This window comes from Mixophyes fleayi, chromosome 1 (assembly GCF_038048845.1).
Source record: "Mixophyes fleayi isolate aMixFle1 chromosome 1, aMixFle1.hap1, whole genome shotgun sequence".
NCBI lineage: Eukaryota > Metazoa > Chordata > Amphibia > Anura > Limnodynastidae > Mixophyes > Mixophyes fleayi.
The window spans coordinates 410701972-410728956 of record NC_134402.1 but is presented as its reverse complement, the minus strand read 5'-3'; the positions used below and the strand labels follow the sequence as shown (position 1 = coordinate 410728956).

The window sequence follows — 26985 nt, the reverse complement described above, 5'->3', positions numbered from 1 at the left end:
GGGCGCAGTATCTTTTTTGGCGACATCACTGGAATGGGCGGGACGTAACCAGTAGTGGGCGTGATAAAACATAATGATTGACAAGTTGTGTGGGCGCGGTCTACAGCAGGACGTTGTACGATTACAGCGGCTTTCCCGTAGAGGAATGGGTGGGGCTACTAACCACTGGCTGCATGTGCGGACATGGAGGCCACGCCCTCGGGGGGCGGAGCATAGCGTGCGGCTCCGGCAGGAAGTTCCCGACTGACGCTCGGCTGCTGCAGCCGATTTGCAGCAGGGACTCCCGTGATGGAGCTCAGGTTTTGGGGTGGAGATTGGGGACTGCCCTCCGTGCACCCCGAGTGCCTGGTTGTGCTGGTAAGAGGGGTGTAACCCATAGAGACAGGCTGGGATGTTGCAGCGTCTGATGTGGTCAGTGTAGACAGCCAGCATACTAGAGGACAGGTGCAAGCCCTGTACAGCGCTCTGCATCCCTAGCCTGATGTGTAGCACTGCTGCCAGCTGTGTCCGCTTACCTTGTAGTGTTCATGTGCTGTAGGATGATACATTCTCCATGTAAAGTGAAGGTTCCATGAAGGTCACACATTGGTGACATTAAGGAGAAGGGTGACATGTACTAAACTAATGACATCTGAACCCACTTCACTCACTGTATGGAATATATCACTCTCGGCTGTAAATGGGTTATTTTCTTGTTGGTAGAGGTTTCTTTAATTCTCATTTCATGCCAATGATTAGGATAGTTTGAGTAGTGGTGACAATGTATAATTTTCTTCTAAAATAAAAACAATTGCAATTGCTCTGGTTCTATAAAAAAAAATGATGCCCATGGAAACTAATGTTAGGCTCTTGTATTGATCCATATTCCCAGGGACAGAGGCAGGATTTCTAGTGAGGGTTTTCCAAATGCTTGATGTAGGGGAAAAACCTCAAACCCTCAGCTTCCCTAATTTTTTTTAAATTCATTCATGTTATCACATTCTTGTCTCTCCACAGAAAGTAATGTGACAGTGGTCCTGGATGGGACTTTGTCCTAACAGACAAGTGTCCAACTTACCCCACAAAATCTTTTTAAAATCACTTGAGTGTGCTGCCAATGGAAGCTGTGAAGGAAAGGGTGAATTTAATGTTAAGCTGAAAGTTCCACTTCCTTTAGTCCTCAGTCTGCATCACACAAGTAAGGGTGTTATTGAGTAGTATATAGTGGTGTCTTTCTCTGACTATGGGGTCTATTTACCATTATCGGGCAAAATCAAAGATTTCTTATTGCAGCGATAGAAAATCTCCCCTTAGTTTACTGATAAAAGTTTAGAGTGGCGGCAGTAAGAGGACTCATCGCTTTGCCCGCCACTCCTGTGGGTATATGTGCATTCCACAGACACCGAGCAAAAGTTATTGCCTGGTTTACTCCGCAATAGTCCACGCGGGCCTGGTGGCAGTGGTATTAGGGAGAAGTCCTAAGTCAGTCAGATTCTCTGTGCCACAATTTGTGTTATCAGATGACGCCAACATACTCAATCAGGTTGCTTTCATCTCCATCCTCGTTTTCAGCTGGTTCCGATCAACATCTGATACATTCTTAGTTGATTGGTTGCTGTTTTCTACCCATGCATTGATTTTCAGTCAGTAAGATCTACATTGACCTAATCTTCCCTCTGAATTGTTATGGGTGGCTTTAGGTAGTATTGCTCCTTTGACTTTCTTATCGTCTTCAATAAGTAGTGTTTGTTTGCTGAAACTCTATTCAGTTGAGTTGAGGTCATTGTGAGGGAACCCACACTCTGAATCTTGCACTTAGTCATGGTAATGGCATAAACGTGAGAGACGTGCATGATCTTGGTTCCCAGTAGATTTACCTGAAGAATTTATTTTAATATATTTACTTGTTTTATAATATTTCTCTCCATGGTGGCCAATCCTCTATATGTAAGAGATGACATTTACAAGCTAACAGCCTAGTCTGGACCGGCCTTTCCAGACTGAGCAAGATTTATACCAGTCTTACCAGACAAAACCTGCGACAGAGTACAGACTGGAGGAATGTACCAATCTTTTTTATGTATGTGAAGGAAGGTATGAAATAGAGATGTGTTTGAATAAGAGTTACTGTATATGCATAATAAATACATTGGCGTAGTTTAGAATAAACATAAGAAATTAACCTACAGAGGTTAAGGTTGCAGCTGTATTTTTGCATTTGTACATACTAAAAGGCTATTTTAATTGCAAGTCCTATGTATTTTAATTATGTGTATCTTATACTACTACATAGTGCTAACATGCCACAAAATAAATACACAAATAACATTATTATATTATCTCTTTAGTTGAAACACTTGAGAATTGGAGTAAGTAAATGAAATTTGTGTACATTGAAGCCTGTGCATTGTCCTGATGTATAAAATATAACGGAATAACTAAATAATGCCAGCATCTCCATCTCTTTGCAGCAGACTACTCTGTTAGTAGGGTGGCCCTTCTCTATCTTGTATTACTCTGAAGCATTAGAGTAAAGGACAGGCTTGCTGTATTACAGATCTTTGTGGCTTCGTGAATTCATACACAGGTGCAGGCATTTATTACTGAGATTAAGTGTAATGTGCCCTTTTGAAGGGTAGGGGGGCGCACCATGTGGCCACTGAAGTGTATCGGGTTGCCCACAACTGAATTAGATGAGTTGCAAAGTTGTTGGTTTGTGCTGGAAACAAATGTTCTATACAAATTGAATTAACACATATGGGTATGATCAATGTCACAGCAAGCATCATTAACTTGTTTTGCTTTGCCATTTGAGCCTTTTGACATACATCAGCAACAGTTTAGTCATTTTCTTGGTGCTGACAGAGGCCTTTTGGGGTACAAAGACCCTGTTATCTGCATTGACATAAGCCAAGCATCTGGCATTGGATAAACTGAACCATAATATTTTGGTCACTGCAGAACTTAGGACAAAAGTGAGGACTTGTTACTTACTGCTTTTGTCACAGTGACCAATGTTGTTTGGCCAGATTGGGACACGTGGGAGCTGCCAGTGTCCCTGTTTTTTAGCTATACATTATTGGGATGTAAGAGGAAGATTTAATGAGTCGTTTAAAGTTTGTTACTCTTTCTCCAATTTGTCCGTAATCGTGGGGGTGAATAAACAATCGGGTCAAATTAAAGTGCTTATGGGAAGAGTAAAATGAGTATATATAGTCTTTTGACATAAAATATATTTTGTTCCATTGCTCAGTGGGTGTAAATATTAATAAATTAGACCTATTCCATTTTGCCTGTTAAGCTGTACTGTACATAATATACATACGGTTTTAATTATACTGAAGTAATTTGCGATGCAGTTACTGGAGATGCTGTTGGCATGTTTGAAATTTGCCTTTTTTTTTTTTTTTTTTTTAGCACGGTTGTTGATACAAGCTCATAAGTACTCAGAGTGATGTTTGATGTAGGCCAGGCTTGTGCATGTATTATGCATCAATAGCTGTTTGTGGAGCCTCTGTAATGATTGCCAGGAAAGCTGTAATACAGCACACTAAAAACATCTACTGTGATGACTTAAATGTCTAGTACATCTGATACCCCCATGTCGTAGAAAAGTACCTTTTTCTCTTTAAAAAATTGGAGATGCATTCCAGTGTTCTGCTCAATGTTCGTGACAGACTCCTTCATTACGCTGTTCTGTTGCAGCTTATGACATCTTCTTTGCATATTAAATACATGTGTACAGAAATAAGGGTCACTGTGGAAAATATTACATGTCTATATGCTTTACTGGTCGCTCATAAAGTAAAAACACTTATAATCTGTGTATGTATTCAGCTTTCAGTTCCTGGTGTTGTCTGAATATTAGGAAGCAGTGGTCTAAAGAGCAATTGAGATCTGTTCTTGTCCCACTGTTGGGAAAACAGCCCCCTCCGAATGATCTATCTTCTAGTTCAATTTTTTTTTTTTTTTGTAGCATAAGGTAGTCTACAACCAAGGTGGGTTTATGACTAAACATATTAAAACATTCTAAAAACCACATAGAAATGGTAAATACATTGTGACCATATGTTAGATAGTACCAGTGCCAATTAGAACATATAGCGAAGTAGGTGGACCTACACGATGTTCAAAAAATATCAAAAATGTATATCGATATATACCAGTTCAGCAGCTTTACACAACCACTTCTCTTAACTTTGTAGTGCGCTGTAAGGTGTAAAATTCATTGAGACAAAGTTCCCAAGTTCCATAGAACTATAGTGTGGAGCTGTAGAATAATGTATTGAGGGAGGATTAACTGCGTAGGTAATAACCGGACTCCAATTGATAATATCAAGGTGTGTCAAAGTCTTACCAGATCTCTGGCATCATACGCAAGACCAATACCTCAGTGGTATAATCCGATACCTCAGTTGAAGAAACCTCCTCTAGTTGGTAGATCGCAAAAACCAGTCGGAGCTCCGATCATCGCTCTTGTCCGCTCCACACACAATAGCGCATTGGGGTCGCGCACATCAGACGTCATAGAGGTGCGCACCCGTCTCCTACGGGGCTCTCCGAAAGCTGTCAAGGATTAAGTGGTCGCTTGTAAAGAAGCACAATGAAAGAATGGCACTTGGTATTCAGCCAACAAACTATTGTTGCTTAACTGACGCGTTTCATCACCATATAGGTGATTTCCTCAGAGATAGATTTCACCATGACCCTGGTCGTCTTTTAAGTACACAGTAAATTATAAACAATTAACACATGGTAGAATTTTAACCCTTCGTTCTCCGTGCATGAGTGCTCTGCCCCTATTCTCATAGAGGATATTAAATCAATAAACACAGACCTTTATCTGATATTGACATTTCTAAATAGAAATATAATTCTATCCCAATACATATATGATGCCAGAGATCTGGTAAGACTTTCACACACCTTGATATTATCAATTGGAGTCCTACGCAGTTAATCCTCCCTCAATACATTATTCTACAGCTCCACACTATAGTTCTATGGAACTTGGGAACTTTGTCTCAATGAATTTTACACCTTACAGCGCACTACAAAGTTAAGAGAAGTGGTTGTGTAAAGCTGCTGAACTGGTATATATCGATATACATTTTTGATATTTTTTGAACATCGTGTAGGTGCATCTACTTCGCTATATGTTCTAATTGGCACTGGTACTATCTAATATATGGTCACAATGTATTTACCATTTCTATGTGGTTTTTAGAATGTTTTAATAAATTTACTTTTCTATTGTATACAACGTGCATGAGTGCTTTTGTGGCAGACCCGGTATACCATCGCTTATTTTGGTTGTTTATACATTTTTTTGGGGTGCAGATTCCCAGCGCTGGTACCCCGTCTGAGCAGCCATTTTTAGTGCCGGAATAAGCTTTTATATTTATGACTAAACATGCTGACATGTCTGCTGTAGAATGTCACATGACCAGTGTCACATGACCAAAATTAAGGTTTAGGAAGTAGAAATGACATTGAACACTGCCATGCAGACAGCTGTGTTGCACTGTGCAGGTCTTATAGAAATGAGAGGAGATTGGTTGAGGTAAACTTTGCAGTAACAGGTTTCTTTGTTAGTAACCTTGAGTGTTTTTGCAGCTTTTGTTCCGTTTTCATTGTGTTCTCTTAATTGTAGATTATAATTTTGTTTGTATTGCAATGGTCAGGCCAAGTGTTGAGAGAGAGGCATATCTAAGCTGTTTAAATATAAAGCAGGTCTAATACTTTTTGTATGTAGATAAATCCTGAATAATTAGATAAGGACAAGGACAAGGCTGGCAGAAACTTACACCTTCTGTGAAGAAGATCTTAAATAGAGCTTGCTGCATCATCCAGCTGCAAGTGCTTTCTATGTTTTGTAGCCTTTGTATTATTGTCGCCAATGTATGGAATTCAGATGACTTACCCCAATGAGAGGCAATCACCATTAGGTAATAGAGGTGGTCTTGCCGAGGAGATGTCACAGGCCAGTTGTGCTGAGAGGCAGAGCTGGATGATGCAGCGTGATTTTCTATTCTTAAAGTTTTTCTAGTAACATGTTTAAAAAGATTTTTGGCTGGGAACTGTTAAATTCTAATAAATGCTTAGATAAAGAGAGAGATTTGGTCATACATGAAGGAATGAACTATTGCAATTCTTATTTGTACTATCTTTGTATAACATATAATCACAACCAGTCCATATCCTGATGCCATATAAATTACATAAATAATTTAATCTTCTCTTGAGGCTTCTATATGTCTTACAATATTCCTCTCTGGAACCAAGCTTGGTATACAAATAGTGGATCAGGAAACGATGGACTTCCATATGGTTTAGCAAATGGTACTTGGGAAATAAGTTTGTACACATGTATAAACAATATTTGTACTCTTACTATGCTTTCTTACCCCTCTCTTATTTTGGTATTTTTCTAGGCATATGCAAAATTTGTTGGCGCTCCCCTGAAACTAAATCCAGTGGATTATACCTGGGCATGTCCACAAGGTATTACACACCTCCTAAATGTGCACTGTTTCACTTTACAATGTTTCAAAGAATAGATTGTTGTAACAAAGATTAATGGGTCATCTACTAAATTTGGTGCCAGGAATGGTGTCTAACATACCAGTCTAATGGAGATAGATCTGTCTATGGGGACTCATTCATGCTGCTTCTCCAAGTGCAGTTTTGCTGCATACACGTCACATGACTTCATGGTGACATGTTGTAAACTACTCAGAGAACTGAGCTTCCCATAATTATTGGCACTACTTGCGTTGGTAATTTTAGTAGTAACTACTTGATTTCGCTATAGACTGTAACACTATGTTTAGATTAGATAGCTATACTCTCCTGACTGATAAGTGAACCTTGGTGTAGATGTCACCTGCCCCTATCACACTTACTGTTACATGATGACTGCATAAGTTGTGTAACCCTTGGCATCTTTTGGAGCCACTAAACATGCATTTCATTGTGTTTTAATTAAGCCTGAAGAATGGGAAATTTCTCTTCCGAGGTGTTACCCAAGTTTCTCTGCCATTTCTTCTTCTACAGCAATTCATTATCATCATCGTCGGCTATTTATATAGCGCCACTAATTCCGCAGCGCTGTACAGAGAACTCACTCACATCAGTCCCTGCTCAATTGGAGCTTACAGTCTAAATTACACACACACAATGACAGAGAGAGACTAAGGTTAACTTTAATAGCAGCCAATTAACCTACCAGTATGTTTTTGGAATGTGGGAGGAAACCAGTGCAACACGGGGGAAACATACAAACTCCACACAGATAAGGCCATGGTTGGGAATCAAACTCGGGACCCCAGTGCTGAGAGGCAGAATTGCTAATCACTAAGCCACAATTGTGTGTATATTCCCCCCTCTTCAATTGCATTTGGAGTGTGGCACCGATTAATCCTTCACTTTTTTTTTTTTTTGGGCCCTGACCATCATTCAGAAGCACCATGTACATATTTACCACTTGTTTATGGCATATTTTACTCCCTGGGGGAGTTGGGTACGCTTTAACGGTGCGTAAAATTCTGACACTGAGGAGTCCTACACTTAGGGGCATATTCAATTGTCAGAGAGATTGTTTTGTCCCCGCAGCGTGAAAAAAAAAAAGTCCTGCGCGGGCTTTTGCCGGCATTAGCGACCTTTTGGAGCAGCGGGAAAACTCGTGCAATTCAATTGCAAAAGAGGTAACGCTGCCCCCGCGCTTTAAAAATTGTGTTTGCGAGACTTTAGGGCAGTGAAGGGGAGTTTTAACGCTGTCATGTAGAAGACAAAAAAAATATTTTGCATACATTTACATACGTTAGATTGCATTACACATTGATGATAATCTCTACATTTCAGTACTTTATTTAGCATATTTTTTAATTGAACTATTTTTTACCATCCAATCATCTATACCATGTCAAAACACATTACTACATTCATATTTGTACCAAAAACATACATAAATTAGTGTTCGTTTTTTTTTTATTTCATTATTTTTTCACAGGAAAATCAACTTACACAAGTTAGGCATTAGTGATAAACATAAGCTTAACTTTTTTTTTCCACATTTTTACATGATTTCAACTACTTTTCAGAGGTGTTTTATTTTTAACACACCCCAAGGAGGTGCGAGATAAAACAGCATATTTGCCTGTTTTACCCGCCGCGTTAAAAAACAATTGAATAGCTTTTAACGCGACTGCCTCTCGCACACCCTATACTTTCAGTAGACCTTCTACTGGAGCGCGAGAGGACCGTTTCATGAGCAAAAACGTAGCGTTAAAAATGGAATTGAATTGCGGGTAAAGTTAACCCGCTTGAAAATGATGAAAAACAGCGGGAAAATGACTTAACACGCTCTAAATAAAATACTCGCTGACAATTGAATATGCCCCTTAAAGTCTGAATGTGTGAAAAAACTATTTAAATATAAGCAGACTTGCCTCCATACTGACACTGTAGATCTCCGATCGCAGCAGGATGCTGACCAAAAGTGATTCCAACTAGACAGGTGTCCATCACTAGACTTTGATGTCATTGTGACCTCTATTGCTTTTAATTTAAAGCTGCAATGTCAGGAACCCGCAGGTTAAGTGTTTAAACACTTAAGCCGACAATGTCGCTTTAAATTAAAAGCGATAGAGGTCACAATGACGTCAAAGTCTAGTGATGGACACCTGTCTAGTTGGAATCACTTGCGGTCAGCATCCTGCTGCGATCGGAGATCTACAGCATCGGTATGGAGGCAAGTCTGCTTATATTTAAATAGTTTTTTCACACATTCTGAGTTTAAGTGTAGGACTTCTTGAAATGGAAATGGTGGTAATCGTGAAAACGATTACCACCTCCCTGGGGAGCTATGTTCTTCTTGTGACTTACATCAAAGTGGTTAAATTACATGTGACAAACGTGGTGGGTTTCAGGGAAAGTCTTCCCATGTCTGCCAATCTGGCCAGATTCATGTTTTGGAGGTCCCATGGTAAGGTTAAGATACAGCTTGCAGATATGCAGTATACATAACGAAGACCACACTTTTTATCACCACAACTATTATCGCTGGCGCACATATTATATAACCTATTGTTTGTTTACATAGCGCCAATCATATTATGCAGCACCGTACAGAGAATATGAAGTCATTCACATCAGTCCCTGCTCCTTTTGAGCTTAGTTTATATTGTCAGAAGCCAATAAACGTACTAGTATGTTTTTGGACTTGGAAGGAGTGACTCCTGCAAATACAGGGACAACTTACTAACTCCACATAGATAGGGCCCTAGTTGGATTCGAACTCATGACCCCAGAGCTGTGAGGTGGCAATGCTAGCCACCGTGCTGCTCTATGACCACAATATGTATCAGTCATGTTACATTGCACCCATTTGACTTTATAGGATCTGGGTTACCCACTGGGTTCTTTAGAAAAAACAACCAGTACAGCCAATGACTGTGCTAGTTGTTATAATCAAAGTGGTTGCAGCCTGCTAAAGGGAAGGCAAACCAACAGAGCAGCTCATGACAACAGGTTTCTTTTTGGGACAAACAGAGATTTAGAAGTGCAGCTACTAACTTGTATTATGGCACTAAATACCTTAAAGCACTGGTGGGCAGCAGCCAGATTTTTTTTTACAGAAGTAACGCTGATTTTCTGGCTTTCTCATCATGTGACCACCTCTGCACACTGCGGTGAGGTCACACAGCACAGCCAATCAGAAGAGAGGGAGTAGTTTGTGCAGTGTCCTCTCCCCCATTCCTCTGCTAGGTCAGTTTTGCAGGTAAGTGTGGGGTAATGCGAGGGGTGCTGTGCAGAGGTCTGAGTGGCATGGGGGGGGGGGGGTGATATTTTGGAGCAAGTGGCAGATTTTAGTGGCATGTGGGTACATTTTAGGATGAGGAATGTGGGGTGCTGAAGTTAATTTAAAATTGAGAGTGATGTGCAACCCTATTGGAGGTTGGAGGGCCCCACATGAAGTATATCAGGTTGTCCATCACTGCCTAACATTGCAAGTACAAAAGCGTCAAAATTAATTAATTACGAACAATACATTTACATAATTACACTAAAACCTGCAAAATCACATAAGGAAAACACAGGGGGAGCGGGCCCTTCTCGAATACATTCAATGTGCTTTTGCATGGATTTCACCTTTTGCTCTGTTACTTCCCTGAATACAGTAAGATAATGTGGCAGAAAATTAGTTTATATAAAGTAATCAAGAACCCATGAAAACAACTTTAAAGCTTAAATGTCTGTTCTAGGAAGGTTACGTATTGAAGAAAGTGTCTTTTGTTTTGTTTTTCTCATTTTATACTTAGAAAATGTTCTGGTTAACATTAGAGAAACATTATACAGGGAGATATTACAGTAACGCAATCACATAAACATGACTTACTCAGGAAAGAACGCTTACCAATCGTTTTCTTAGGTGATAGGGGCTTTGGGGAGATTATGTAACCTCTTTTACAATTGAGGCGTCTGGTATTTAAACAAAGAGCAATCTACTTTTGGCTTTTGGAACGGATGCAGTGAACATTGTCATGACCGTGCTGTATACACTGATTAAACCACCAGAGTATTCTGCTGTACTTTATTCAGATTACAGTACACATTACATTGCTCAGTTACGTTACCGCATAAAGAGATCTCGTTCTGATGATTAGTGAACTGATTCTTTGCAGGATATTCTGAGAACATGGCAGACTACAATGAGAATACTAATGAACCCAAAAAATCTGTATTTCAAAATGTGAATATGCATTTCCATGTGTTTCTGTGCATTGTTGTTTACTGACCCTTTACAGCATCTGGGTTGTATTTTGTACCCGTCACCCAGGGAGACAACCATTTTGTGGGCTGGACCAGGAGAATGCAGCCAATCAAATCACAGGGAACTAGTGACATCATCGAGACATGAGGCACATGCTTTAGTGATGTCACTACATCCTCGTGGGTCTTGGTGCTAGCCCTCTGTCTCCACTGTGCTGTGCACTTTAATATTTGCATGATCCATAAATGTTTGTACATTGCCATACATAATACATCAATTTGGTATGATTATCATTAAACGGGGTCAAGGATTCTTAACCAATCAGCTGTTGATCTTTGTCCTGAACGCATCTATTGACTTGAACATTGCTGTCTATTAATGTGTTGTATTTTCACCTGACAGGTGCTGTGCCCATATTAACATCTAAAGAGGACGTTATTACCCAGCCAGCCAACATTTTAAACTTCTTTCGAAAACAGGTGAGATGACAAAACAGCTGTTTTTTATGTTGCCTTGTTGCTTAGTGACTACTGCGCTATATATCTACAAACTTTTAAGCGTTCTCTGAAAACCCACCTCTTCAGACAAGCTTATAATATTCCTCAACCACCCTCTTAACCTCACTACATTACCCTATTACCACCCGTTACACAATTTCACACAAGAAACTACTGCCTGACCAACATTGTTGTGTGACAGGATCATTTAGCTTATGAATCACTTTTACCTTTGCAGTCTGGCTGGGCCGAAATGCAAAATATAGACTTAGCCTCATGTGTGAAACTCCCACTGTCCCATAGAATGTAAGCTTGCGAGCAGGGCTCTCCTCTTTGTCTGTTTTACCCAGTTTGTTTATTAGTTTACTATGTTTGTCCCCAATTGTAAAGCGCTACGGAATATGATGGCACTATATAAATATGATATGATGATGATTAATCACACTTGTCACTTGGCAGAATATATAATTAAAGCAACAAGTGTAGACTTACATTTACATGCAATTTGTGACATAAAGGAAATATCTGTCAGTTCTCAATACTCTTATCTACTAATTTTTTGGACACCTCATAGTAAATGTCTTAAATGTTTTTTTTCTACTTTTATTTGAAAATTCTGAGACATTGGCTTTCATTTTACTGACTCTTTTCCAGACTCATTATTTGAAAGGAAGTCCTAGAAATATTAAAGGTCTTGTAGACAGTAGTGTTTATAATTCTGTGTTGAAAATCTGTTTCTTGGCTCCAAATATTTGAGCATCCCAAAGAGCTTGAACCGTCTGCATTCACTACATGCCATGACCTAAGTGGAAAGTTTATTAAATCCAGTTACATGTTGTTAATAAAGGTTCTTCATATATAGACACTGTCCATTGAGACCTGTTATGAAATTCAACATGTCAGTGATTATCATTTATTTGTGAAGCCTTAGACATTCTGTATTGCTGTGCAATGGGGAATAAATAGATGGTGACCTATGCATGTACAGACATCGCATTACGTTTACAGATTGGTACGAGTGGTAGAGGGCCCTGCTCGTGATAGCAGCAGTCTAACATAGATTTGCATGTTTCAGCGACATATGGGTAACAGCGGTTCTTAATGCAGCGCGATTTCCAGATGAAATAAATTGAAATGTATTACTGGCTATTATCATTGATTTGTAGGTATCACCTCACTACCGACCCCAGAGTATGAATTCCAGATGTGGAAGTGATGTTGTTTCAAAGATTTTACTCTGGAATGCTGGTATCTTTCTGCTGGGTTTTGGCAGAGTAGAATGGGAGAGGGTTGGTAAGATAGCTGCATTGTTAGTCTACAGCGACATTCTGAACAGCAGCCCGCATCGCTGGTGGTCCTTTAATCCTACTGCAATCAGAGCTTAGGACGGTTTCCCATTCTGCTGGAGCAAATCGGTAGATATATTATCAAAGTGTGTGGTGATACAACACAAACAGCTGTGTTAAGCTTAGGTAAACCGCTTTAAAACACCACATTTTTGCTGTGCTGAGCAGACCAATTCTTTATTTGGCCTAGGATACAACTCTATATTGAGGTTTGCATGTAGACCACTGGGGTAAATGGTAATGTATCAATTCATATTCACTACCACCTGTTAAAGGCTACATATAAAGGCTTCTGCATTGACATTTGATGTGCAGTGTTTTTACAGCACCGCACTTGATGCAGACCTAGACTAGGCAGTTCCAGCCACCACATTTTGTCACTGTTGGTCCCTACCTCAATTCTGGCACTACATACAGACTTTCCAGATTGAAAAGATCTCTCATACCACAGAGCACTAATGGAGAGAATCTCGCTCCAACACTGACTTCCTCTATTACAAATTTGTCCTTTCTTCTAGCTGCATCTTCTCTCACCAAGCAAACCTGCTTCAAATCCCTAATGTCCACCTAGTCACCCAAGCCCCCCCCCCCCCCCCCCCCCATCCTTAACCACCTACTTCACAGGCAAAATCAACTCTATCCTTCAAGAAATCTCATCTTACCAGATCCATCATGCCTCACCCACCTTCTCCTCCACTCTCCTACCCACTCTTAGTTCTTCGACACACGTTACAAAGAACGCTCTCAATCTGTCCCTTTGATCTGGTTTCCTCCCTTCTCCCCACCCCCAATGTTTGCTTGCACCTAGCTCACTTCTTAGAACTCTACTGGTACTTTCCCTACGGTCTTCAAACATGCGCTTATCTCTCCTATCCTTAAAGGACCAACACTCAACCCTACTTCTCTCCATCTAATGCCCTGTCCATCTGTAATCGGGCTTCTGCCCTTTACACTCCGTTGAGACACTAAAGTGACTGAAATCGAAGTCCAAAGGGTACGTTTTTTTTCCTTACTCATCCGTAATATATTTATTGCTTTTGATACATCTACTGCACTATATTCACCCCCTTGGCTGTTGCAGCACTGTCCTCTCCTGATTCACTGCCTATCTTTCTAAATGCCCATTCAGTAGCTCTGCTTCTGGAATACCCTCCCTCCACACTCGTTATCTCTTGGGGTACATCACTGCACTTCTCTCTGCCCTCTACTCTTCTCTCTTTATTCCTATTGTCTTTCAGCCTCCACTACCACTTCAGTGGGAGTGACACCCATGTAGGCTACCTCTGTCCTTGATCCCGTGTGTACAACTATCTCTCCCCCATGTCCACTTCGATGTCTCAATGCCTAAAGATCAACATGTCCAAAACGGAGCTTATGGTCTTTCCTCTTCAGTGTCACTAGTCTTCCTGACCACTGATGACAACACGCTCTCCACCGTCCCCGATACCTGCTGCCTTCATGTCATCCTCAACTCTACCTTTGGCTTTACGCCTCATATCCAGTCCCTCAAGCTGTAATCTCATCTCCTTCTGAACATTGGTAGAATAAGGCTCTTTCTAACTGTGAACATTGCCAAAATACTTATCCATTCTCTCATTATCCTCACCTTGACTACTGCAGTCTCATACTATATGGATTTCCCCTCAACCATCTATTACTGTACGTATGTCCCTTGAAAAGATTGGTCTTCCTTTCTTAACGGTCCATACTGTCAGTCACTACATCTGCTGCCAATACCTTCTAGAAACCAGTTCAAGCTACTCATTATCGCCTTCAAATACCTTGCCAAACCCTCCCATCATACATCTCTGAGCTTCTCACACACTCGTCTCCTCTCTGATTACCTCCTTTCTCTCCCGCCTCCAAGGCTTCTCCCTTGATGCTCAACACTGAAAGAACTCTCTAGCCCGCCTGACCAGACCTTTCAAGCGCTCTCTCAAAACTCACCTCTTCATTATAGCCCATGCTCCCTGTGGATACCACCAGATATCGTCTCAACCTCCGCTTAGTCCCACTAACTCAGCATTGCCTTCTCCTTCTTCATTGTAAGCGGTCATGAGCAGAGCCATCTATACCCTCTGTCTCACGTCTTCACCTTCTTTTGAGTTTTGTAGTGCCTTACAAATAAATGATTATGATATGGTGTAATAACAGAAGTGTTTTGTGTGTGTCAGCAACTGCTGGTCAGGTCTTTTTTTTTTTTCAATCTATGTAGTGCAGTACTTAAAGCTAATTTCTCATACCTAGGTGGTGTTATAGAGCCTTTGTGGTAGTGGTATGCTAGTATCATACTACTATTTTACCAGGAGCCTGCAGAGCCTCTCTGCATGCTCATGACTGTAAATGGACTTTGACTACTTCTTTCATTTTCTTTTTTTCCATCTAGGCACAATTCTGTGGAAGTCCGTTACTCTGTTCACACAAAGCAATGTTAATAAATCAAAATGTACAATTATGAAATTTGAAAGAACAACGTTAATGATTGTCATCAGTTACGGCATAAATGTGGCTCCAACAAGTTGGATTTTAGGTTAAAACATAAAAAGTTGCAATTAAATGAGTGTGTCATATGTGTACATAGGGATTACCGTGGTGTTTTTCTCTCGACACGCTGATCTGTCACAGAACATAGATCTACAAAGTGTCTGCTCACATAAATGGGAGTGTGCTGTAATGTATGTGGCCTTTCTGCATCATTTTCTATGAAGTGTGAAGCACTATGGGAATATGGTTGAATGTGTAGTTTTCATGTATCCTATAGCGAGGAGCAAAGCTGTTGCTATGACAAACGAATTTGTTTTAATCTGATCTTGAAGGATGTGAGAGATGCATGCATTGTATATGTTGTGCCATTATTAAATGAGAGCGTACTGCTTCATGTGATGGACAGAAGTGTACCTGTCATGGCAATGACTGGAAGGGGAGAGCAGCTATGGAATATAAACAGATCTGATCTGAAAGCTAAGGGAGCATGTTATGTGCAAATCTATGCCACAACATTTTTTCTTTTTGGTAGTTCTTTAAGGAGTCAACTTAGAGTTACAACTGAATGTGGATAAAATGTGTTCTCTGTTACAGAAATATAACGCTGATTATGTGTTATCTGCAAGAGAAGGATCGGATACACTGGCGTTTATTGCACTAATTGAGGAGAAGCTCCTTCCTGCACTGGTATGTGTCTGTGTAATAAGTATCGTCTACAGATACGTTCAGTCGTCTGACCACATCTATTAGACAAGTTCTTACCGTGTTAAACGGTGATTTGTCATTTGGAAATCACATTTACTCTGCAGTCATAGTGTATATAGGTTCTTTTGCTTTAACACTATCCCTAGTTTATTAATGGAATAAAGGCACTATGACAAAATAGCGATGCAAAACCAAAGTGTCAATATTTATACTACTACTATCTGTAGAATGTATACGTATACGCCTGGCCTGACTTGGAGCAGTATGTTCTAGGTCTCTGTATAACAGGAGCTGTGGGTCGGAGAGCATGAGGTTCACGCACTGCTTCTGTTAAGCGATTTATGGCTGTAACGGGGCATAAAGTAGGATTAATTCAATGGTGCATGGACTTTTTAGGGTACCTGTGGAATTGGTTCATGTTGCACTAAGCAGCACACAGTTGATGTAATATTTGACCACCATGAGGTGTACTTAGGATTGAGTTTCAGTGCATAGAGGAAACAAACTGTGTTCGCACTGATTTATAGCTGCAATATCCGAGCTGTGCTGGTTGCTGATTTGACTGTTCCTCGCAATATTTCTCAATGTTGTCACAGCTGCATACATTTTGGGTTGATGCTGAGAATTATACCAGTGTGACACGGCCCTGGTACGCTTCACGGACCCCTTTCCCTCTAAGATTTTACTTGCCTGGTAAGATGTCAAGAGAAGCTCTGAATAGGATCCTGGTGACCAAGGGAAAGCCGCCCCTATACAGTCTGAATGACGTGGAATCTCAGGTAACGCTGTGTGTTCAGTAAACCACAACCATGTGTTTCCTCTCTACCATGTAATTCATGTTACCAGTACAATTATGAGGATTTAACGAAGTTATTCACAGCAGATTGACAAATAGTTGTTAAAAGACCACTAAACTGAAGATACAAGTTGCCTGTAAAATTGAAAATAAAACGAAACCATTGGAGTCTGAAGCATTCCGTCATGGTATGGAGACTTCTACTTCATCTATGTGGGTGGTACCAGCAGCTCTTATGTATAATGTAGGTCCAGTGGTCCTTTTAACATGTATCATGAGTTCAGTGAAATTATAAGTTCAGGCAATAGTAGGATACATAGAAGCCGGTACAACAATAGTCTAAAATAGTTTCTTATGCTCCTTTACAGTATAAATAATTTTCAGGGGCAAAAAAAAAAGCAGCTTTTAAACTTTTCCAGTTTCTGGATCCAAAGACAATAGCAGAGAAGGTTGAGATGTTAGCGGTTTGGACAAATGATCGCTTACTGGCTGTACTTTTACTTAACAGAAGATATAATAGACACATGTTCACGTAACAGTATTATTTATCCACCCCCACCCTGAAAGGACGTAATGTACAGCGCTGTGTAATATCTTAGTGCTCTATGAAGGATAAGATTTGACTTGGTTTTCCTATTTTAATGGCATCATTGTAAAGTATGTAGTATGCTTCTTGTTGATTTAAAATTATGATATTATTAATTTTAACTTCAATAGTATTTTTATTATTAATTTTTCAAAAATTATGGGGTACAGAAAGAAGAAAAGGGATGGGGGTAAGGAAAAGACACAAAATTAAAAGGGGAAGGGTTGAGGGGGTACATAGTGGGGGGAACACATTAAACAATTCTGCTGTTAAACCATATTGAACACATGAGGGAGGGAACCTAATAGGATCCCTTCCAATTCGTGAAAGTTACACTGGTCGAATGATGATATTATTAATTAATACTTTTGTATGGTAAATAATAACAGCCCTGGTGCCTGCCAAATAAAGGAAGATAATTATCTGCATAGAAAATGGCAGATAATGCGTTTCGGTAGTAATGCTTATTTACTTAATGAAACCGCTGCTTTTAAAATGGTGAGTAATAATCACATTCTAAATACACAAATTGTGGCTTGCCAGTGGTTGTGGAACTAAAAGTCCCAGCATACGTACAGCTGGTGTGTGACAGGTCACCTAAGCCTAATTTAACACAATATCTCATACCCTTTCTTGGGATTTGGCTAGATCTGAATTTATTTTTTCTGGTACAGCTAACCAAGAGTATATAACAGATGTGTTTGTGGACATTTTCTTATATATGCTCTTCACTGATCCTATTAACTAACAAAAACAATGTTCTTCATAACAAGAGAAGATGAAGCAGTATTTTCATTGTACTGGTCTATTGGGCTATATATTTGAGTTTTGTGTTTTCATCTGCGTTCATATTTGTTTTTGTAGATCTATAAAGATGCCAAGGAATGTCTGAATCTCCTCTGCCACAGACTCGGAACATCGCAGTTCTTTTTTGGAGAAATGTGAGTGGCACAGCGGTTACAATTTTTGCCTTGCAGTGCCAGGTCCCTGGGTTCAATTACGGCCAGGCATCTATCTGCAGTGGAATTTGAGTGCTCCCACTTGTGGGTTTCCTCTGCATGCTCAGGTTTCCTCCCACAGTGTTAGACACTGAACATACTGGTAAACTTTGGCTTCCTTGAATACAAAACAAAACCTTTTTGGATTGTACAGCGCTATATGGTACGTTGGTACTATATAAATAAAGAATATAAATAAGGTAGAGAACATACGACACCTTCACTTTTATGATAAACCTAAATTAAACCGTTTTTTACTTATTAATGTCCATGGGCCGGATTTAGACATAAATCATGACTGAAAAATTGCTGGTTTATGACTGTGTTTGCAATTGCACGTCTTAAGATACAACTGTTACGTCCGTATGTATCGATTCCAATAAAGATTCTCTGATGCGATCGCTGTGGTTCCAAAACACAAAGGTTTTATTTGCAAAGCATTACAAGAGAATGTTTGGTATGGATGCACCTGCGCCGTTACCACCAGCACATGCTTCCGTCAGAACGCTCTGGTTTCTAAAGCCAGAGGTGAACAAGTTATACACTGTACTGTTGTAGAAAACAGTGACATCACAAAGACACAATTGCAGTACTAAGGTCCACATTCATAGGTGGATGGGTCATGACCTCCCAAGAACTTGACGCCCCATTGGCTGATTCCTCTGGTCATAGTTCCTTGAGGTGTCCAGGTGTCCTTCATCAGGCTCCCGCCTCTAGACCTGTATAAACTGGTTCTTTTATGACCTCTCTGGACTTGCTATTTTTAGTGTATGAAATGTGATATTACTTATAACTAGTGTTCGCAATGAAATTTAAATGTTGGAAACATTAATTAGCCTCTTAACCACTTTATATTTTATATTAAAAGATAGAAACTTTGTTAAACATATTTGAATGTTGCTATGATATTTGCATTGCGTGTTAATCACATCGCATATGATTGTAGTGCACAGAAATTATTGATTACCACCTTCGTTCAGTTATTAAACTTCCACACAAGGTTTACTTGAGGTCAGAGTAAAGGTGCAGCCGTGACCATGCCCGCTGTATCCGTGCTGTTTTAAAATAAAAAAAGAGAGAAATAATTTTAAAGCCTGTGTTAATATGTATTTAATAAAAGTTTCTGGAGATACAAACCAGTGTTCCAACCATAAATTTGATGTATTAGTATGTTTTATATTTCCATTATAAATATTATCCTTGGCAACTCGGTAGTACAGTAGCTAGAAATATATATAAATCTAATCTGTGTGTTTTATTGCAGACCTACGTCCCTCGATGCCTTTGTTTTTGGCTTCCTTGCCCCCCTCTATAAAGCTCATCTGCCCAAAGTCCAGTTAAAGGAACATTTGAAGCAGCTCCCCAATTTGTGTCAGTTCTGTGACCACATCCTCTGCGCCTACTTCACACAGAATGCTGAAGGTATCTGTACGTTTCATCTGTAATGTAGGCTGAGAGATGGAGGGATTTATCAGCATGTCTCCACAATACTGTGTATACCCGACAATGGCTTTAGCTGGGCTTACAGGCCCATTGAGGTGATAAGATTTCAGTATAGATATTTGCTATTACATAGCAACACATCTCTGTAATTTGTTAATGGTTTATGAGCAACAGTACATGCAGATTGATATCAACAGATAGTTGCGATGGCGTAAGAAGTCATTATGGTGTTTAATTACTTCTGCTGCCTGGATTGTTACTAAATACTGTATGTCATGGAGTGGTTTGTTTATGTACTTATATCTTGTTAACCCCGAGCCTAGATTACGCTCAGAACTCGTGGTTCACTTGTGAATACCATTTTCTTTTAGCAGTAGCTGCAACAAACCCATATTTTAGCAATCAAATACAAAATCTAATCTGACTACTAATTTGCATAATTAAGTCAGAGTTAAAATGTAATTTGTGATTTTTTTATCGCCTATAAAAATCTGTTTTCTAACACTAAACTCGGCACAAAATGAACATTTGGATTGTGTTGGCACAATTTTAATAACTGTGCTCTATACTCTCAATTATATTACTGTTAACTATATTACTTCATTTAAGAAGGATCCACAGTTGGATTGTGATTTAAAGGGTACGCCTGCTGTGGACTCTCTATGGTTTACTGTTCTCCAAATCTTTGTTTAATTTCTAGGTTCTCGAAGTAGTACCTCACACACATTCATGGGTTAATAGTTGGTGAAATAGAACACAAAATAACTTGAAATGTAATGGGTAATCCTGAAATGAATGCAAAACTAGATTCTTATCATTTTTTTTTTAACATTATAAGGAGTAAAGTTGCTTGGTATAAACTGACTTAGATTAGGGAATTATCTGGATGAATGTACCCACATCAGGGGGTGCTAAATACATGACACCAGGGTAGATTGCATGTCACTGCTATGCTGCCCATACTAACCCTGTCTCTCCTCTGCTTTTACCTGTCTCTGACCTGACTGTGTAGGAACGTCTTCTGCTGGCCAGGAAACAATAGATGCAAACTTACAGAAACTCACACAGCTTGTTAATAAGGAGTCCAACCTAATAGAAAAGGTTATAACTCTTTCTCTTTCTCCTTCTTTCTACACTTTCCTCTAACCCATCCCCCTCCAGCAAACGTACGTGCTTTGTCAGAAAGTGTTGTTTTTAATTTGATTTTTTTTTTGTTTTGTGCCATCGTATTCACTAAGCATGGTTTTCTCTGAGACAAGCAGTAAAAATCTGCATTGTTCTTGTTCTCTAAGCACTGTAATTGTGAAAACCTGCTGGAGAAATGTCTTAAGTGCTGTGTCAGTAGATAACCATTAAAGTGCTTTAAGTGCAAATAACAGCATCTTATCGGCACTATGTAGTTCAAGTTACACAAGAAGGCTCTTTAAAGGTGCAAAAGTGCAGCAGAAATGTCGCGCACCTATATTTGCTCAGTTGCACCTGTTAATAGTAGACTAAAATGTCAGTGTGTGCAGGGTGCAAAATGTTGCTGCTACTGTTGGGAGTAGCTGGGCAGATTGGTGACGTTCTCCGCCGAATGTGAATTAGGTGCATAACTGAACCAGCTTTCATAGCTACCTGCAAAAAGAAGGCTCAGTTTTGAGGGGTTAGATCGTATGATATATGATGGAGAGAAGCTTTTAGGGAAACATTTTTTTTTTCTAATTTTAGCAGGATTTTTCTACATGCTGGCAGAATCCTATACTTACAGTGAGATGCAGTTTACACCTTCCAGTTGTATTTTGATGGCATAGAACATTTCTAGACACATTTAAACCAATACAATATGAGACAGTGCTCTCCCTACTGTAAATTATATGGATATAAGAAGTCACAAAGAAGCTGTGATCACGGTGCTTTTGTACAGGTCACAGAAATCAGAGTTGATTTTTCACAATTTATAGTAGACTTATTCACAGGTCTCCCTAAGTGATGTCCATGGTTCCTAACAAATTCATAGGCTGCAAACTGGTTCAGGCCAAAAAAATACATGATTCTGCTGTGTGCAGGTGACAGATCTTCCTTAATGCTGTTCCATTTTGTGCTCCAGAACACGGCTGGTTTATTTAATGCATAGGACTCCTACATTATGTTGTGGTGTTTCTGATACAATCTAATGTGATGGTTCCACTCTCACTAAACTATACAGTGTTTACTCTGCAACAGGGACCTGATGCCCCACACAAAGGTTGTCATGGTGACAGACATTATATGTATCCTCTCTGTTCTAGGAATGTCTGTATCCCTGCTCTTCCATGGTTTGTTAGATTAATGTAAGACTACCCTACCACCAGGGCCGGATTAAGGGAATGGAGGCCCCTGGGCTAAGGGGGCCCCCAATGTGAGCCGCCCACCGCCCCTCATGAGGCCCCCCCAAGCACTTACCTGTCAGTGCAGTCCTCCTTCCGCAGCACGCTGTAAGCTCCCCACTGAGGAGATCTCGCGAGAGTTCACGAACTCTTGCGAGATCACCTCAGTAAGCAGATTACTGAGCGCCGGGGACGGAGGACTGCACTGACAGTGCTCTGCAGCATTGATCGGGCTGGGGGCACCCCCGGACCGATCAATAATGCTGCTGAGGACTTTGCAGGGGCCCCTGGATGCCCGAGGCCCCTGGGCTATAGCCCAGTTAGACCTCGGGTTAATCCGGCCCTGCCTACCACACAGATGGATAGAAAGAAGCCTCACACCATTCTCTGCAGTGACCATATGTATGTGTATAAGTCGAGTGTTTGGTGCAATGTGGCATATTTGCCTTATGTGCCAAAAGCCTATTCCCTCCACTGGTGATGGTCACTCTGAAAACCAGGTGCAATGGAAATAAAGTTTCAAGGCTAAATGTAATAGTGAACTAAACAATACACATCTGTTAATACTATTGCAGCAAAGTCACAATTCCATATAGATGTTCATCTGGAAAAGATTTTCATATTTCTTGGGAACAAAGTAGGTGTGAAGAGACACAACAATCTGCTGGAGCAGCAAGACCCCAAAACTGCTAGAACACACTCTACTTTTACCTGCAGGAAATCCTACACAGAGGGTGCAGGAAAGCGGGCCATTGGTTTCTGTACACAGCTAGTGATATGATTGATGCACCATTGAATTATTTAAACAAAGCTTGCTTTATAGCCTTGTTGGCATGCCACGCTGATTATATTTTGCTTTGAAAGCAGTCATATTTTCCAATTGTAAAAAAAACAAACTATTTTCTCAATTATCCTGATTTCAGTGGCTAAAAATCTGCATCCTTTACGTGGGACTATGCTGATGTCATAGAAGTATCCATAACAGAGCATCTGTGTGACTACACGCTGATTTACTGACCTAAATGAGCTGTCTTCTAGTTAGGAAGCTTTTTTTTAGATCCATCATAACCGCAATTTAAAGACACAAACATGTTTTTCTTTTGATTTTATCTTTCAACCATAGCTACATCCATATCAACTTATCATTATGGCTTCTTATACTAGTGGCTTCCTGTGCAGCAGAGAGAAAAGTGTCTGACTGGTCGGACTTCTTTATTTAAAGGGGCTGTACACTTACCTGCTATGAAGACCCATCTCTTGTTTTTCACTGGGAAGTGGGGGAAGTGTGAAGAAGAGGAGGCGGTGTTGTAGAGGGCAAAATGTGAGCAGCTCCCAGCCAATCAGATGCCACAATCCCTATCTTCAAACCTAATTGGCCAATCACATTAAAAAAAAAAAAGCCCTGTGCATTTACGTCAGGTATACCATTTAAGAAAGTGCAATACACCCCACAAAAATAAAAATGAATTATCCTACCCAATTATTACTTTTTCAGGCTTTGCTAACAGCCAGCTGCACTTTTATTGTGTCCAAGTGGAAATTTATTTTGCAATTCAAGTCATTGACTTGGAATGCGGGACAGACTTTCTCAGCCCTGTAACAGCATCCAGTAACCAACTTACAAATAATTTTCTGAGTAAACCATTTTTCTGAAACAATTGAAAGGTGAGATGGTGCAGCTGCTATTTTTGTCAGATTCCAATACTCTTTTAAAAAAATAACTGTCATTGCCACAAATTCTGGGAAGATGAAAGAAGATATAGTAATTAACGTTTTTGTGGGTTCCCCCCCCCCTTTTTTAATGAGAAATCCTTACAAGAGCCCTTAATATTTTCTTGTTGCCAATTTCTTCTGCAAATTGTTTTTTTTTAAATTCACATGAAACTCCCAGAATCTGATTGGTTGCTTTAGGCTACAATGCCCTTTTTTGTACCAGCTTTCATAAATGTCTCCAGTGTTGTGTTTGCAATTCTCTGTTTCACTATCTATGTATCCAGACTTGTCCATACATCCTGTACACACACTTTGTATATATAATTAATATAAGTCAGTGAGTAGTTTCTCCTTGTTTGTGTTTGAATCACAAGCCTGGCTGAAGTTGTGTGTTTTTCTGCAGATGGATGACAATCTCCGGAGAAGCCCACAGAACCGCCCGCAGACATTAACCACACTACAGCCGACAGCTGAAACCAGAAAATCCCCCCAGCTCCTCACACCATGACCAGGCGCGTGTCCTGCATTTGCTGCTAACCATTTGCAGGCAGGAAGTATGGCCTATTCTGGCTTATTGCTGCTTGTGGTAAGGGGACAGCCCATCCTCGCGATGTATGCTTTACAAACACCTATATGGCATCATGTTTGAAGTGCAATATACTGAAACCTTGCCTGTACTATAAAGAGCTATATTACACAGAATGAACTGTGAAATAGGGCTGAGCAAAAGGTGATGTTTTATTATTGATGAGACAGTCTAGAGCTATGATCAGCAACCTGTGGCTCTCCAGCTTTTAGATCATGTTGGGATTTGTCGTTCTACAAAGGGCTGGAGATCCACTGCTTCTATAAGCCTGGCTGAGCATTCTAGAGCTGTCAAAAGTACAAAAAAAAAAAAAGCTTTATTAAAGAAAATAATTTTATTTTGCTTTAGGTGTTAAACTTGCACAGACCGCTTTTATTTCTTTCAGAATAATATTTTTACTAAACAAAGCAGCAAGGCATCCAAGTATAATTTAAAATAATGTACATAGATATATTTAGTATAAATTGAGGTTTCAACTAAGTTAGGATGATGTCAATTTATTGAAGCAACATCTGGGAGATTTTGGCGATTTCTGAGTAAGCATTTATACGCATTTCATGTGTTAATAGTATAAGAATGCAGACTCCATACGTGTTTTTGTTTTTTTTCTAATTGTACAAGTTACTAATCAATTTATATAAAGAATGGAATATCCATGACCGTATTCATGTTACACTGACATATCTCCAAAACCATATACATCTTATGTAATGCAGGCATCCCAATGCTCTACTGCAACAATTGAAATTCCACAATGTTAAAGGATTCCCACCTTTGAACATACCCTTTGAATATAACCAGTCCCTCTAGGCTTTAGGGCCTAACCTCCAGATTTTCCTTGTTACTTCAAAGCCAATTTTGCTATTCATATTCACGCTTTTTTTTTTATTTATGGAGCTGTACTGAAATGTAGTGGACCTTCAGATGAGGATCACGAGATCTATTAAGGCGTTTTTTTTTAGTTTGTTTTTTTATAAATGCACAACCCCTTTATTGAACATTAGCTACCATCTCCTATCCATCCCTAAAAGGTACCTCTCTAAACCACTCTTCCCTGACCAAAACAGTAGGGGCAACCCTGCAATACACAGAGTGCATGTTTCAGAGAGTTGTCCAGGCATGACAGCCTGGAGAATGCATTCTGCTCAACTGGGGTTTTCAAATCAAGGCTGTTGGGAGAAAGCCACGGATTATGCTTTGAGGATTATCTGTTACAGGCATGGGTGATTATCTGGGTGGGATCTGTACGTTGTACCTCCATTAGTGATTGCGAGCCATCATGGTGAAAAGGAAGAGAAAACATTAGTCCCCGAACTTGTACTTTTCTGGCACAGATATCACTTTTTCATAAAAATAGATTTTCTATGACATTCCCTGCAGAACTAGCAGATTATTTTGTAAAGATAACGTTTGATACACATTTTGATATAGAATATACAACGCCTGAATATTTCCTAATCTATAGTATATAAAGTACAGGTTTTATCTTTTTAGTATTTTATTCCTAGTATAGTTAATTTGATGCATGAGTAGATTATATTGGTAATTGCTATCTCTTAACTGCTTTACTGGGATATGTAGAGCTGAAAATCAAGTGGATAATCTTCTGAATATATTTTTAATATTATATATGCTGAAATAACTGTTCGGCCTCTTTCCCACTGGTGTTGCCAATAATTCAGACACTGTGGGCTAGATTTACTAAACTGCGGGTTTGAAAAAGTGGAGATGTTGCCTATAGCAACCAATCAGATTCTAGCTGTCATTTATTTAGTGCATTCTACAAAATGAAAGCTAGAATCTGGTTGCCATAGGCAACTTCACTTTTTCAAACCCGCAGCTTAGTAAATATACTAGCTGACGAGTGGTTGGTGGTAAATGTGCCTGCTTGCAGGAAACGGAGCAGGCCACAACGTGGGTATAGGGGTCATTCTTTTACTAGCGTTACAAATACCCAGTAAGTAAGGGGCCTTAAAAAGTATATTGATCCTGGAGCATGTATTAAATATGACATATTTTGGGGTATAATACTGTTTCTATGTGAATGCACCCCCTGTATGGAAATTTCTCTGTTTCCCTTGCCAAAGACAAGGTTTATGTGAGAGTATAGTATATTATACATAAAGGTTACTGCTAGGAATGTAGTGCATAGAAGCATCATAACTACTTATACGTCCAGAAGGAGCAGCATAATATTCATTGTATGTGGTTTTTATGTCTTTATCGCATGCTCCATGTGTACTTCCATCCAATGTATGGCAACTGAAAAGAATACCAAAAGGTTATGCACTGACTTAAATGCAACACAAAGCACTGTTTTGTCCGGAGCTACATATTTTACTAGGTCACTTTATTTTTAATGCTTAGTGTATTGTATTCACTGATGTGGATGTTCAAAGAAACATTCTCTGAAAGGCGCTGCTTGATGTGCTGGAGCTATATAAATAAAGGTTAATAATGGTAACTGATTAAAAAGCTTAGAACCTGTTACAAAATATCTTATCCTATCTTATTGATGTACTACATTTATCTGCAACGGTATGTATATAGACATCACTCAGACACATGCTGGGCCTGATTCATCCTGGAACACAATGTGAATGCAATTTGCGTTTTTTTTAATATCTGACGTAAACTGCGCACACGTCCGCTGGTATTCATGTACAAGCGGATCTTCAGAAACGTTTCCATTTGAATATGGGTATAGGTACGCTTTGACTATATGCAGAC

At 39.7% G+C, this 26985-nt stretch overlaps 1 protein-coding gene across 2 annotated transcripts; it reads left to right on the top strand.

Moving 5' to 3' along the window:
* Nucleotides 1-215: 215 nt before the first annotated feature.
* Nucleotides 216-24843, top strand: MTX3 (metaxin 3). 2 transcript variants are annotated; one of them, XM_075182391.1, is made up of 9 exons: nt 216-357; nt 6414-6483; nt 11156-11232; nt 15675-15767; nt 16382-16564; nt 18032-18108; nt 19430-19587; nt 20621-20709; nt 24073-24843. In XM_075182391.1, the coding sequence occupies exons 1-9, from the start codon at nt 289-291 to the stop codon at nt 24175-24177; spliced, it is 921 nt and encodes a 306-aa protein (XP_075038492.1). In that variant the 5' UTR covers nt 216-288; the 3' UTR covers nt 24178-24843. The 2 variants fall into 2 exon arrangements, with proteins under 2 accessions (XP_075038492.1, XP_075038502.1); XM_075182401.1 differs by lacking the exon at nt 20621-20709 and having other exon boundaries at nt 24073-24183.
* Nucleotides 24844-26985: the final 2142 nt, after the last annotated feature.